This window comes from Anthonomus grandis, chromosome 6 (assembly GCF_022605725.1).
Source record: "Anthonomus grandis grandis chromosome 6, icAntGran1.3, whole genome shotgun sequence".
NCBI classification, from domain to species: domain Eukaryota; kingdom Metazoa; phylum Arthropoda; class Insecta; order Coleoptera; family Curculionidae; genus Anthonomus; species Anthonomus grandis.
Window position 1 is genome coordinate 20,534,104 of NC_065551.1, and position 14,946 is coordinate 20,549,049.

A 14,946-nucleotide genomic window follows, 5' to 3' on the forward strand; every position below is an offset into this window, starting at 1 on the left:
CTGAATTTTTTCGCAATATTATTATATTCGCAATTTAAACACACTGTATAGATGAAAATTTTCTTTTTTTAAAAATGCCTGTAAACTTGACAAAAAAAAATCGATGAATATGTTTGCAAACATAACACCCCCCTTGCCCCTGTGCACATGTTGAACTCAAACAAAATTGTTGTTTAAACATTTGTTTTGCCATTATTTTCCACATGAATCCTTTAGCGAATTTATTTAGAGGGTTTGCACTGCCTAGTTTTTAATTTTATTTCATGCTTGTGTCACTTCCTGTTCACTGAGTCGAGACAGGGGTTTACAGTGTAAGAAAGCTGAGCACCCAAGTTTATCTTTATTTTCTGTAGATGTCTTTCATTTAAGCTTTTTTTTAAATATTATATTTCCAAATTATGTTGTTAGTATTATTATCAATAAATATGTAAGTGGTATATACTATACTAGAAGTTGTTTTCATTTTCAAAGAGTTTATTTTGTATTGCAGATAGATACATTGTTTTTTTAGATAATACGCTTATAATTTTTAATTAGTTTTCAAAATAATTTAATTTTTCTAAATATACTATATTTAGAAAATTCTATATTAAACAAGAAGTATAAATTAAAGTATATATTAAATAAAGATAATTCAGCAGTGAAATTTAGATTTTTTTTATAAAGAATTTTATTGTAAATTTTGATAGAATATTTAATTTAGGTGTAGTTATATATTATATATGTATTTTTTTGTTCTTTGTGTGTGGGTCTGGTATGTTTTGTTTTTTTAAGTAATTTTCAGCAATATAGATTACGTATTCTTTTACCTTGTATAGGTTTAATACATTGATGTTAGTACTTAGAGTATCGGACCAAATTAAAGCAACTTTTAAAATATTTGCATAAATTGTTTATATTGAGTTGCCTACACAATGTTTTATAAAAATATGTTTGTTTGCCAGGCAAGAATGTTGTTTCTTTACGTACAGTTTATCTTGTTCTTCAAAGTCGAGATAAAAAAAGCCTCATAAAACCAACTGCGACAAAATTAGAGCAACGGGACACTTAAATCAAAACTCTTTGTTTTTACTCTCGACAGGTGTTTCGCTAACGATGTTCGCATCTTCGGGAGAAGATTAAATTTCAGTTTTAATACTAACATCGTTAAGACGCGTATACGTTGAACGGGACGCGCACACGACGTGCCAGCGATGCGCATGGTAGAATTTTTAGTTGGGACAAGCCTACCGAGAGCTTACTACGCGCGATTTTTATCCATTAGGAGAGACTGTCCCTCGCCACCAACAAATCGATTTTATTGATTGTAAATAAATTTTTATTTGAAAGTACAAACAAGCTTCAATTTACTTTAGCCATTGAGTAATAGTGTAGGGTACTTCCTGACTATGTCGGACAACGAAGAAATTACAGCGTTAGTAACCCTGGCTAGTGGTATAGTAGCATAGTAATTGCAGAAAGTTTACTAAAAAAAAACGAAATCGTCGCCGATGGTGGCGTACTGCGTTATATAAAAAAAGTTCTGCCTTAGAACTTATGCAAGATGTAAAGTTCCAGCAAATCAGCGGACAGTATAAAAATTTTACACGAATGTCACCAACAGACATAGAAAGAAAATGGGACCAAAAAAATGACTGCAAAAATATAGGACTACAAATCGCTAAAAAAGAAACTAACTTTCGGGAGACAATAATTTGTCAAGAAAGGTTAGATTCATCAGCAATTTTCGAACGCCTAATTTTAAATATGAAAAAATCGTTTTAAAAATAAGGAATGCTAAAATAAAAAATCATATTTTTGATAAGCGGCCATCTTAAAACGGGTAAAGATAAAATAAATCGTCCTTCCGAATCCAACGAGACCATCTGCAAGGTCGTAGCTCTCATTTCCTTACTTCTGCTCGAATCCCGTTATAACCCGGTGTTTTGGTGATGTAGATAATGGAGGCAAGCCGCTGGTATAGTTAGTTGGCTTTCGAAAAAATTTTCAATTTTTGGTGTTCGATACGGGGGGTGTACTCGAAAAATGAAAAACCCCAAATTTTGGAGGTCAATATCTCGGCTTCTATAAGCACTATCGGGAAAAATCCAACGGTTTTAACTTAATTTTGTTCCAACGAGACCATTTACAAGGTCGTATAGGAATGCGCCTACAACGCAACGCGCGCTTACCTCCTGAAGCCCGGTACTAATTGCACAAATTTGGCGCGTCGCAGGCGCGTCCCGTTCAATGTATACGCGCCTTTAGCGAAACACGTGTCGAGAATAAAAATAAAGTTTAATTTGTGGTAAAACTGTCTCGTAATTTGCTTTTAGTATCGTATGAGAACCTGTGCAGTAGTGAGTCTTTTATTTAACATATGCCGCGTGGTGTACATTATTTGCTGGACCTAAAACAAAAAGTTATTGATGCCTATTTATCTGAGAAAAAGCAAGTATGGATACCAACTTATATATTTGGAGGTTGAAAAAACGTATCAAAAATTACCGAGTAGGGTTACGACCTTTAAGCGTGGTGGTCGACCAAGAAAAACTACGAAAAACTTGGATAGTCGCATTAAACGACTTAATATACATGATCCAGGAATGTCTCCGACTCAGATTTTATCCGCAGTTGGTGACGTAAACGTTCTTCTAACTCAAAAATTAACGTCAGCAATATTTTTTATATATTTATTTTAACTTAAATGTTTGTGGTGTTAAGCGAATAGCTTTACCCGTAGGTCGTATCGTAACATTTTAATTCGTGTCTATGCATTGTTGTTTTTTATACTATACCCGCTTTCTACTTTTAGATCTGATGATGCCTCAGAACAAAACATGTGTAATAGTTTTTTTGAAAAATAAACGTAATCTAAAACCATTGACTTTGTGTCCCTCCAATCTCTTAATTTTCGTGTCTTTTAAAACTATTCAACGTCGTTTAGTGGATTTCGGATTACCAGCGAGAAAACCAGCCAAAAACCCTTCTTATCTAAGAAGAATAGGAACGCAAGAATGCTATTTGCTAGGTTTCATCTAAACTGGACCACCCACGATTGGAAAAAGGTCCTTTTCTCTGATAAATCTCAATTTCTTATATTTGCGGATGATTAAAGACAATTTCTAAGACGTCCTGCAGGAAAAAGGCTTGCCCCAAAGTACGTTGCTACTACTGTAAAATATGGTGGCGGCAATTTTTCGGCTTATGGAATAGGTCCTATTTACAGTATTAGAGGCATAATGGATAGGTTCGAATATGTTAATTTATTGGTAAACATAATGCTACCTTATGCGGAATGGGAAATGCCCCTAAAATTCACATTCCAGCGACACAAAACACACCGCTAAAATTATAAACAAGTGGTTTACTAAGCAAAACATTAATGTTTTAAAGTGGCTACCACAATCGCCAGACTTAAATCCTATAAAAAATCTATGGGAAATAGCGAAAAAAGGTGTTCATCGATCACAAATACGCATAATGCCGATCATTTGTTTGAAAAATTCGGTTAAGCGCGGAATATCACACGTAATGAACAATCTGGAAGCTTCAATGCCGAAAAGATGCAATGAAGAAATTAGGAACAATGGATACTGAAAATAAAATAAAATATTGATTTTTGTAGTTCTCCGTACCACTAATGTGTTATTAAACTGTACAGTTTAATTCGGAGAAAAATATTAAGTTGGTATAATTTTCTCTTGATGAAAAATCTTTATTTAAGCTATTTTTATAATATAAATAGGAATGTATTAGAAACATATTAGTAACATTTCAGTTATTATTATATTTTACCTGTGTTTCAATTAAACTTTATTTACCAATTAATTTAAAACATAAAAACCATAACACGGTATTTAAACGTAATGATTTAAAAGGCCGCTCGCATTTTGTCCGGTACTGCCCTTTCTAAAACTGTCCTTTTTTTTCAGATCACAATGTTAAAGACCAGAATCTGCACTGCAGAAATCTGTATTTGTCAGCCTTTTATTTGCATATTTAGTTTTTCTATTTTACTAATAAATATTTTATGTATTTTATTTTTGCAAATTAAAAACATTTATTATTAAAATATTATTATACTCTATTAAATCTATGTTGGTGTTAGTAAAATAGGGATATTATTAATATAATGGTACCTTTTTTTCTCAAAAAATAAATTTATTATATTAGAAATTGGTAAAATATAGTACACTAGTGTTAATTGATTATTGCAGTATATTAACTCATTTAGATATGTAAAATATAGCTGAAGAGTTTTATTTATAGATTGATCAATATCTGATGCTAACATGTAATCTAAAAGACCCTTTTTCTAGCAGTAACCTTTTCTGATTAGGCGTTTGCTTTAGATATTACGATCAAATAATAAAAATGTCAGATTTCTTATTAAATTAAATTTTATTTTCCGCCTTAATGTGGCCACGCCTCTCTACCAATTTGATTGGTCCAATTAGGCACGTCAAACTGTCAAGTTAGTTACAACAGTTTCCGTTGCCAATTTTCTATCAGTTTGTATGCAACCATAATTTCTCCTTAGAAATATGTGCAGGGCATTAACCATAAATAAAATGGTGATGTTTAAATAAAGTAAAATAAATAGTGCATGCGTGGACAGTGCATATGAATGACAAAAGAAGTGGAAAAATAAAACGACACATAAGGATTACACATAAACATTTATTAAATGGGAAGGAACAAAATGGTGCGCTAGTGTGATTAATGACTTTGAGCATAATAAGTAACATGTTTTAAACATATTTAAAATTTGTTTATACAATATATAACATGATTTTTCTTAAAACGTACAATTATTACTGCCCAAATTCATTGAAAACAAAAGAAAAACGACAAAAAAGTTGGAAAAAAACATGTATGTACAACACCAAAAGCGTGAGCGTGATTAGTTAGTGTAAAGCTGTTCTGGCGTGAGGCTTACCATTAGATTGACGTTACAAATTGCGGGTCCGGACAAGATCAACTTGACGATTTCTAGGTTACCGGACCAGGCGGCCAGGTGGAGCGGCGACGAGCCTTTGATGTCCACGATGTTCGGCGAGGCATCGTGTTCCAGAAGCAGTCGGACGATATTACTAAAGAAAAAGAAAAATCCATTTAGATGTTTCTCCGAGATATTTTTTCTTATAAGAAAGTTTGTTACTGCAAAAATGTTATTGTCTTGATGGTAGGCGGGTACTTCACAGATTTTTGTAGAATTGGCTGATAAAAGATCTGTTTTTAATTTGTTAACATTTGGGCCTGTAGTAAAAAGAACCGACTTTAAATCAACAAATTACTGTTGAAGATATTAGTCCAGACCCCAGTGATGATTATCAAATTTAATTTGTTCTAATAAGGAAAATACTTTCTTAAAGGGAAGTCCAGAAAATAAAATGCCAATCTTGATTTTAAGAATGAAGCATTTGAACGAGATAACTCATCTCTTTATTATATTTCAAATAGCTAGAGAGTAAAAAAATTTTAATTTTTCAATTTTTGTGGTTATCCATGAGCGTAAACTTAGTATCTAGTTAATGAATAAAGCGAGAAAAAAGGCAGGGTTCGAACGCTATAAGATGGGTAGAGGAATGTGCAATTTTTAAATGAAACAGATTAGTATAATATTTAATATATTTATTTGAAAGGTAAGGTAAAGTTCATTGTGTTTCCGCTAGGTAATCTGACCGATGTAAATAAATAAAGAGGGCTAGTAATAAAAACACAAGAGTATAAATATTACTTCAAAAGTGTTAAACATAGTAGTACTTGCTGTGACGCCGTAGTGTTATATGTTATAACATACAGATATAACACTGTGTATAAAAATAAAAAATGGATCAGGCGTTCGATCCAAAGAAAAAAAATTCAATTAATAGATCTACTATTTGTACTTCTGCATTGTTAGTCAAGGCAAAAAATATTGTTTTAAATGTGCACGATTTTTAAAATTTGACCAGCCTAGTTATACTGTAGATGAAGTTATACAGGAATGTTTCCGAATGACTGGAATAGGAAAATCTATCATTTATGTAGATCCGGGAATATATTACGGGATATAGTCATATTACGGGAAACAGGAAAGAAAGGCAGGACAAGTAGAGCCTATAAAGCATAGTACATCAGGAAGACCAGAGCCCTTGATGAAAACAGTAAACGTGCAGTTAGAAGAAAAGTTCATCAATCCTTTTTATTTCAAAAAAGAAATACCAACTTTGGGCAAAATTTTAATGGAGCTTGACAGAGACAATAATATTCCTTTGACGAATAAAAAACTCTTATAGATTACTTTAAAAGATATGGATTTTGCATGGGAAAAGCATAATCGCAAATCAGTTCTGCTAGAAAGTGATGAAAATTTTTGCTGGAGAACTAAATTCCTAAGAACCATTAAGCAATACCGCAGGAAGCAAAAATTTTTATCTTGATGAAATTTGTCTTAACGAGGGATATACATATTGTTCAGGAAATATGGTAAGATAAAAAGATAGCCCGTGCCCGCCAAGCACATATGGAAGGCCTGTGAACGAGCATTTAAGTGCCATCGGGAAAAGCCTGATAATTACACATATTGGAAGTGAAGACGGTTTGGTAAAAGAAGGTTTGCTAAGTTTTGAATCGTGCCGGACAGGAGATTATCACGAGGATATGAATGCAGAAATGATAAAATTTCTTGCAGCTGATTCGGTGTTGGTCTTGGACAACGCTAGTTACCGCTACCATTCACGACGCATAGACAAGACCCCCATTACATCCTGGAGAAAACAAATTACGGATTTGCTAATTGACAAGAATATTGAGTTTGAACCCAACATGATAAAAATAACTGAAAAGCAGTCGAGCATGTCATTGAAGAGGAGAAAATGTGGGCTCTGGACAACCTGATCGATCAAACCTACCTTTAACTAATATTTCATGGGATGATGACAGCTCTTCATCAGATGACAAAGATTATAATTTTTTATTTAATTATGCATTATTTATATACAATATTTATTTTTATTTATGTTTTTTTAACTTTTAATAAACTTATAATACTTGATGTATTTTATATTATAGTACCATACCTGCACGCCTTTGTCGTACCCTTTTCAGTGTTTATCCTGGTTTAAACACGGGTGGTCCAACCGGTACTCCGTAAAACGAATTAATTTCGCAATGCAGAGTATGGAAAACAAAGGCATACATTATTGGAGGGCACTCTATACCCCTTTTACATACTTAATAAGGTTTTATTACTCTCTATCTCTTTGATATAGACTATAACCTTTTTTTGGCATTCCTCCTAAAGATTTCTTATCCCATATTCGTAATTTGCTCTTTTTAAATTCCAATTTACCTATCCATATTATTTTAGACAATTGCTCCTTAATAGATATTGTTTTAAGACAAAATTTCTTCGAAAATTTTTATGCTCAGAAGTCTGGCCTAGCTATGGATTCAAGTACGTCATCATTCCTTGCAGAAGTTTTCATGATCTTTCTTGAGAAGGAGATCTCAGACTGCTTTTCTTTTAAAAAAATTATTAAATGTTGATTTTGCCAAAGATATGTGGATGATATTTTTGCAATCTTTACCGGATCTGAGGATAATATGCAGAATTTTGTAAAAAGTGTCAACTCGTTTTATAGGTCTACTAAGTTTACATATGAAGAAGAAAATAAAGGTTCACTACTTTATTTATTTATTGATCAAGTACCAATTCACTTGAAATAATTCGAAATTTATAGAAGCCCTACAGCAAATGATAGTTTATTCATTTTTCGTATAACCATCCTATTAATCAAAAATTTGATGCCTTTAATTCTTTCTCTTACAGACTTTTTAACAGTCCTCTTTCTTCAAACAACTTTCAGGAAGAACTTGACAATTTATCAGATATCCTCACATTATTAATCAAATATATTGAAACTATCAAAATAAATTCTTTAATAAAAAACTTCTTTGTAAGGATACTAAAGAAGATGAATAGCGTAATTATAAAAATGTATTTATTACCTTAACGTAATAATTTTCCACATTTTATGATAAAATATCAAATCAGATGGCTAAAGCCCTTCAGAGAAAGCAGGCAAAATTACAGACTAATATATTCCCATCCTGACTGTAATGTGTGCTACATCGATCAAAGTAGAAGGAAAATTGAAACTCGTGTAAAACATACTAAATTAATAGAAAACAACTTAAATAGGTCTATTACTAATATTTCATCCCCTTTCGCTAATCACATGATTAAAACTGAATTTAAGTTTGAACCTGAAGATTCTGCGATGCTGCATGTTTATCGGAAGGGATTGGGGCTAGATCTGTTGGAAGTACTGGAAATTAATAAAGCAATAAAAACACCTGATTATAAACGAACAAATCAAATTCGAAAGTAACTAATTTTTGAATTCTTTAAGTCCTCTGAACCCCTATTCTCATACTTAAATTTAAAACTTGTCCCTTAGAAAATAATCCTTTAATTTATATTTCATTTAATCCTCGCCCATTAATAGAATCTAATTAGTCGACAGTGGTTCGAGTTTCGCTGCTTGATCGCTGTTCATCTGCAGGAACTTTTTTACCTAAATATTGAAAAGATCAGCTAGGTATAATATGAATTATTACATACCATTCACCTTCTGAGCAATTGTAATAGTTATGTTTTTGAATCAGTGAAACTTTTTGTGAAGTGACGTTTTTTTTTTAAATTTATTTGTAGTTCTAGTCTTTTAATTATGAATTTGACGTCTGTACTGGCTTTCTATAGTAAATGATTTTACCATTTTCACTATAAATATGTTTTAGCATCCGATAATGATGAGTTTTCTTATCGAAATGCATCACTCTTAAAATCAAGAATGGCATTTTATTTAGTGGAAAAAAGACTTCCTTTGAAAGTAAAAAATCTTCCTTATTAACCATTTATTAACTCCACTTCCAAAATGGACTTCTTCAATAACATTTAACTATAAGACATATGAGACATTTAAGACATAAACAAAAGACTGATTTAAATTGAAATAGAACCCTTTCAAAACCAACAAGACCATCTTAACCCTTTCGCTCATGAATTTTAATTTTTTAAAAGAAAAATTTGATTTTTTGTAAATTAACTCTTTAATTTTTTTGAAAATTTTTGACGTAAATAGTTTTTTATTTTTTTGTTTGTTTTTAGTTTTTTTTATGTACACATTTGTATACATTGGTAGTCAATGGTATAAAAGATAAATTAAAACAAAAAAATGCTTTGTATGATATATTGCAAAACAGTTGCTTTTTTTTGTAAGGCACAGGTGAGCGTTACATTTTTGGCATACAATTCTTGACCGTCCTTTACAGCCTGGTACTTTACACCTAGATGCAAAGTCTTTTTCATCAATGGATGGCAAATAGTCTAGTCTGTCCAAACGAACTTCGGCCACTAGTCTAATTTCTGGTCTTAATTTTAACGGTTTGGGCGTTAAAGGACTATCAGCTGCTGGTCGCCCCCTCTTCCTAGTAGATGTTTTTCCTGCCAAGATTGAAACCTCAGCAACATAGGCTCTAAAGTGAAGCAAATCTAGGACATCATTCTTAGCCACACCCAAGTTAGCAGCTTTTTCTTTATATTCCAACCAGCCGTTTACGCATGCCATATCTATGGCATGAGCAAACATTCTCAGAGTCCACTTTTTAGACCTAATAAATGTCCGATACAAGGTAATAAGCAAATCCATCTTGTCAACACCCCCCATGTTAGAGTTGTAGTTATTTATTACTTGTGGTCTTGAAACGTAAATATAGTCCTTATAGCCGGCACTGGTCTTTATCACCAACTCCCATATAATTTGATGCCATTACAACTGGCCGGTTGTCGTACCATTTTGTCATTATGACTTCCCCATCCCCGCTAATAATTTCTTCGGAACAACCTCGACCTTTTATTTTCAAATTCTTATCGGACGAAAATGGTGGATTTTAAAATCTTTCAGCTCTTGCTGTGCACGTTGTATATATTTGCCTATTTCTAAGGTACTGAAGTAAGTTATAATTTGAAAAATAGTTGTCAAAATATAACTGTACCCTAGGGTGGATTCGTTCAGATAATTTTAGTACCACTGCAGCACCCTAACCAAATACATCAAGTTGCTGTGAGTCAAGTTCAGTAGTAGATCCTTGATATATTATAAAATCATACACGATGCCACTGCTGCCACATAGCGCAAAAATCTTAATTCCCCATGGTTTGGGTTTGTTTTTGACGTATTGCTTGACGTTTAAACTGCCTTTGAACGACACCATTTGCTCGTCCACACACAATTTTGATTCCAATAGAAGGGAAAGGCATCTTCTCCTAATTGCATCATATAATGGACGCACCCTCCAAAATCTGTCCCTGTTGTCCGGTTTTTCGTGAATATTCACGAAGTGAATATGTTGTCGCAATTTATAAAACCTGTTAACAGTCATATTATTGGAAATCAGTGGAATATGTAATTTATGGTCCCAGTATAACTTAATTCTTGAGTAATGTAGATTACCCATGATGATATGTATTCCTACAAACGTTTTTAGTTCTTCAACCGTCGTAGAATCAAAGCAGGTTTGTTGCTAAACAGCGTAAAGATTTGTATATTCCATCATGGGTTGGAAAATATCTGCAAAATAATTACAGAAAAAAAACGCTGGGCTTTCTAGCTGAACTACTGGTTTTTCTTCTCTAACGTGCCACTCTATCGGTGGAGTGATATACTGCACATTTTTTCACCAGAATATATCCTTTTTCTTTGAAAGACCATTGTTTTCCAAATAGTCTTCTATATTCGATTTCTTCGACTTTTGTGGAGTTTTTGCCATTATGTTGGGAACAGGTTTAGGTTCTGCTTGTTCTAGCTGCTCAGTCTCTTCACGTTGTTGAGTTACAGGTGTGCTGGGAACAGGTTCAGCCTCTTCCTCCTCATCACTCATTGCTTGTAATTCTACAAGAAGTATATATGCTACGCACATTACATAATATACTAGTTCCAAGTAATATACCTTCAGGATCAAAATCAAAGCCATCATCTTCATTGAATTCGCCGTCACTGCGTCCTTCAATGTCTGATAATCCGACTTCTATTAAATCTAATAGTTCTTTATCTGTTAGCGGGCGATTTCGGCTCATTATAAAGGAGGATTCTATAATATTTAACTATTTACTAATATAAAAAAGAAAAAAGTACGATTAAATTTACCTTGTAATTTTACTTCTCTGATTCACAGTGTATACACAAATGTGTACGTGTCTTCAAAGACAAAAAAATGTACTTCCGCAAAAAAAACTAAATGGATTACTGTTAGCACTCACAATACCACCTTTTATTAATTTGTTTTTTTTTTTACTATTTTCACCACAAACAAAACACCACAATAATCTACCAGATAACCTTGCACGCGTTACTCAAATATTGCTCGCCAGCTGTTGAAATTACAGTAACAAACTGTTATTGAAAGCCCCTGGAGGGCGGCATACTACATGTAAGATCCTAATGTACACAAATGTTGACACTATAAGCAAAACAATATATTTCTTTCTGAATTTATATAAAGATGCTGATAAATCACAGTGAGCGAAAAGGTAAACCTGCACTAAAAAATCAAGGACACTGCTGGAATAGAATGCTATTGATGTTGTAATACGAAACTGTGGTATATTCGGTTGTTAATGCGCGATTGTATCATTACAAGGCGGTAAGTAGCATGATTAATTACACAAAAAACTAACTCGACCTCCGTGAGTAGTCCTGGTAAAATTTTTAATACAACAACTTCAATGGGTTTAATCAGTTATGAGATGCAAATTAGCAAAATGTCCAATATTGATACAGTTTGATTATTTGTAATTAACTTTATTTTATTGAAAATTTATAAAAGTTGTTATTTTTCACCCATTTGGAAGTCATTTTTTGCGTTTTCTAGGTACAAATAATTTCTTATATCCTAAATTTCGAGCATTTGACCAGTAATATTTGAAATTATTTTCTAGGTTTACCCAGTATTTAACTTATTTTTTCATATCTGCCAAGCACGTGAATTTATATTTACTAATTTGCTTCTGTTAATTATATATGCCTATATGCTTTAATTAATTTAAGTAATTTTTCACTTTATTCAAGGTATTTGAAGCAATGTTAAATTTCTTTCTGGTATTTGAAGCCATTACGTTATTGGGGCGCCTATATTTACATTCTAAAGCCATTTTTTTCTAGGTTTCAAAAATTTGATATAATTTTCCTCATTGATCCAGGCATACAATTCAAACATATGATTTTTCTTTAGATATGTTTTGGGCATTCAAAGCCATTTAAAATTTCTTCCTGGTACTTCAATTCTGGAAGATATTTCTTAATATTTCGGGGTTGTTGGGTCACTTTTTTAAAATTTTAAATCCAGTTCTCATATGTGCCAGGAATTAATTGAAATAATTTTATTCCAGACACTTGCAATTATTTTTCCAAGTTTTTTAAATATTACTTAAATGTAACATTTACATTTGGAATAATTTTCTGTTTTATTCCAAGGCAATTTCAATGTTTTTCTGGCATTTGAAATAATCTTTTACACGTTCCCGGCTTACTTAATTTATATTAATTTGAAGTTGTTCAAAAGCAACACACAAAAGATTTCAAAAACATTTTTTATTAGTTTTGAAATTTTAGGCTGATTTGCCATTTTATTCTAGGTATTTGAACTTTTGAACTTTTGAATTTTTTAATATTTTCCTAAGATTTCATCAACATTTCTATATCTTCTAGGTTGAATGTAGAGTTCCTCCTGAAATTTTTTTAGGTTTATTCTGAGTTGTTGAAAACAATTTTTAAGTATTAAGCTTTTAAAGTAATCTCTCATGTATAACTCTCACATTTTTCAGGGGACTTAAAAATAATAATTTACCTCAACTGCCTGTCGGAGATCAACTCAGTTTAAGTATTTTCCCTTCAGAAAGAAAACTAGAAGCCTTTTGCCTTAAATCCATACCGTAAGTACTTAATGTCTAAAGAAAAACACCTGTGATCTAGGGACATAGGTATACTGTATAGGGAAAAGCTAAGGAATCATATATCTATCTAAGCAATCATGTATATTTGTATGGCTTTATGCACATCTCGATGAGTGATAATTGTATCTTGTTGCCTATGTTTTAAATATACTTACGGATGTCCATTTAATGAGGCATGGTGAAGGGCAGAGTACCCGCTGCTATCTTGGACGTTGGCACCAGGTCCTCTTCTTAAACTATAAAAGAAATAAGTATATTAGTGTTAAGCCACATATATGTATATGCAAATCTTTAAAGCCAATTACAAACAATAACCAAAGATATACAATAGCAGAAGGGTTCTCTCCCTTGACAAACGGACTTCACACGGCCATAAATCGCAGTAAGTTTTCCAATAACTCGGTAAGAAGTATATACACACTTTATTATGCGTGCTCCAAAAGGCAATAAGGCACAATAGCCAGCTAAATCCAATAATAAGGTAGGAGGGCGACCTTATTGCCAATTTAGGAAGGGATTAACGGATTTCGCCTCTCTAGTTCCACACTTGAGTAAATTGAATACAAAATATTGGTAAAACTAAAATGGCATATAATATGTAAAAATAGTACTTACGAGCATTAGACAACATTTAAAAGGAACTTTATATATCCTTATCTCAATTTGAGTATTAGAAAAAAGTGGGAATAAAATTATGTTGTTCAAATAGACACATTGCGGGAGAAAGACACTATTTTTAGCCAATCCAAACACTAATAAGAAAATTAAACCATCATATACAAAATAGGTGAAAAATCGAATTCTCATTTATATATCCTTACCTAATTTGAAAATTAGAAAAAAGTGGGAATGAAATGATGTTTTTCGGGTTCAAATAGACACTTTACGGGAGAAAAACATAATTTTTAGCCGATCCAAACACTAATAGGAGAATGAAACGATCGTATATAAAATTGGTGGATAAATCGAATTCTCATTTATATATCCTTATCTCAATTTGAAAATTAGAAAAAACTGGGAATGAAATGATGTTTTTCGGGTTTAAATAGACACATTACGGGAGAAAAACACTATTCTTAGCCAATCCAAACACTAATAAGAAAATGAAACCATGATATAAAAATCAGGTAAATAATCATAACTCTCATTATATATCCTTATAAACTTAGTCTACATATACATAAGTTTATAATATACTTAGTACATTATAAACTTAGTCTAAAAATTGCGTAAAACAGGATCACTTGCAAACAAACCTAGAAATGTGATAAATCCAGTCCTAAATGAAGCTGTAGAAGTTGCAGTTTTGGGTTATATGGCAATTCCACACTCAGTACAAGGAAGGTGAGTGAAATATCACGTGTTTAACATAGAAAAGGATTTTAAAAAAACAATGAGTTCCATCCCTAGAAAATTGCACTAGTGCGCGAACTTAACGAGGATGATAATGACCGCCGTTTACAGTTTGGTGAAACTATGAGTGAACGAATCATTGGCAACCCAGAGTCTATTTTGAATGTTTGTTTTTGTGATGAATGCAGCTTTTTCCTTAATGGTATTGTGAACAGACATAATTGCAGATATTGGTCGGATCTGAACTCTAGATTATTTAGGCAAGTACATACCCAATATCTTTTTGGCAACTGCAGCATTGGGTCATATTTTTTACTTGAAAGTTTGTTACGGAAAATGTACCTTGAGTTACTGGAAGCTACTATTAAGCCAGCTTTAGTTACTGCCATTGAGGAACATTAGCGCTATTGGCTAGAAAATTAAATTTTTCAGCAAGACGGAGCACCTCCGCATTACGCGTTTCCTGTAAGGAAATTATTGGATGAAAATTTTTATGGATGATGGATTGGACGGAGAGGTCCAACTGAATGGCCTGCCAGATCTCCTGATTTGTCACCCCTTTACTTTTTTGGTGTCCTTTAAAATCCAAAATTTATGCTATACAGCCCAAT

At 32.5% G+C, this 14,946-nt stretch overlaps 2 protein-coding genes across 2 annotated transcripts in view; both read right to left on the minus strand.

The window, feature by feature from the left end:
* LOC126738010 (ankyrin repeat and SAM domain-containing protein 1A-like) overlaps positions 1-14,946 on the minus strand; it is a 111,237-nt gene that overhangs the window by 85,257 nt on the left and 11,034 nt on the right. The window contains exons 2-3 of the mRNA XM_050443163.1: positions 13,138-13,218; positions 4,922-5,075 (exon numbers count right to left, since the gene is read on the minus strand). Coding sequence (XP_050299120.1) covers positions 4,922-5,075; positions 13,138-13,218 — 235 coding nt within the window. The remainder of the gene's footprint in view (positions 1-4,921; positions 5,076-13,137; positions 13,219-14,946) is intronic.
* Positions 10,620-11,171, minus strand: LOC126738008 (uncharacterized). The gene is made up of 2 exons (XM_050443162.1): positions 10,981-11,171; positions 10,620-10,922 (listed from the first exon to the last, which is right to left on the minus strand). The coding sequence occupies exons 1-2, from the start codon at positions 11,105-11,107 to the stop codon at positions 10,708-10,710; spliced, it is 342 nt and encodes a 113-aa protein (XP_050299119.1). The 5' UTR covers positions 11,108-11,171; the 3' UTR covers positions 10,620-10,707.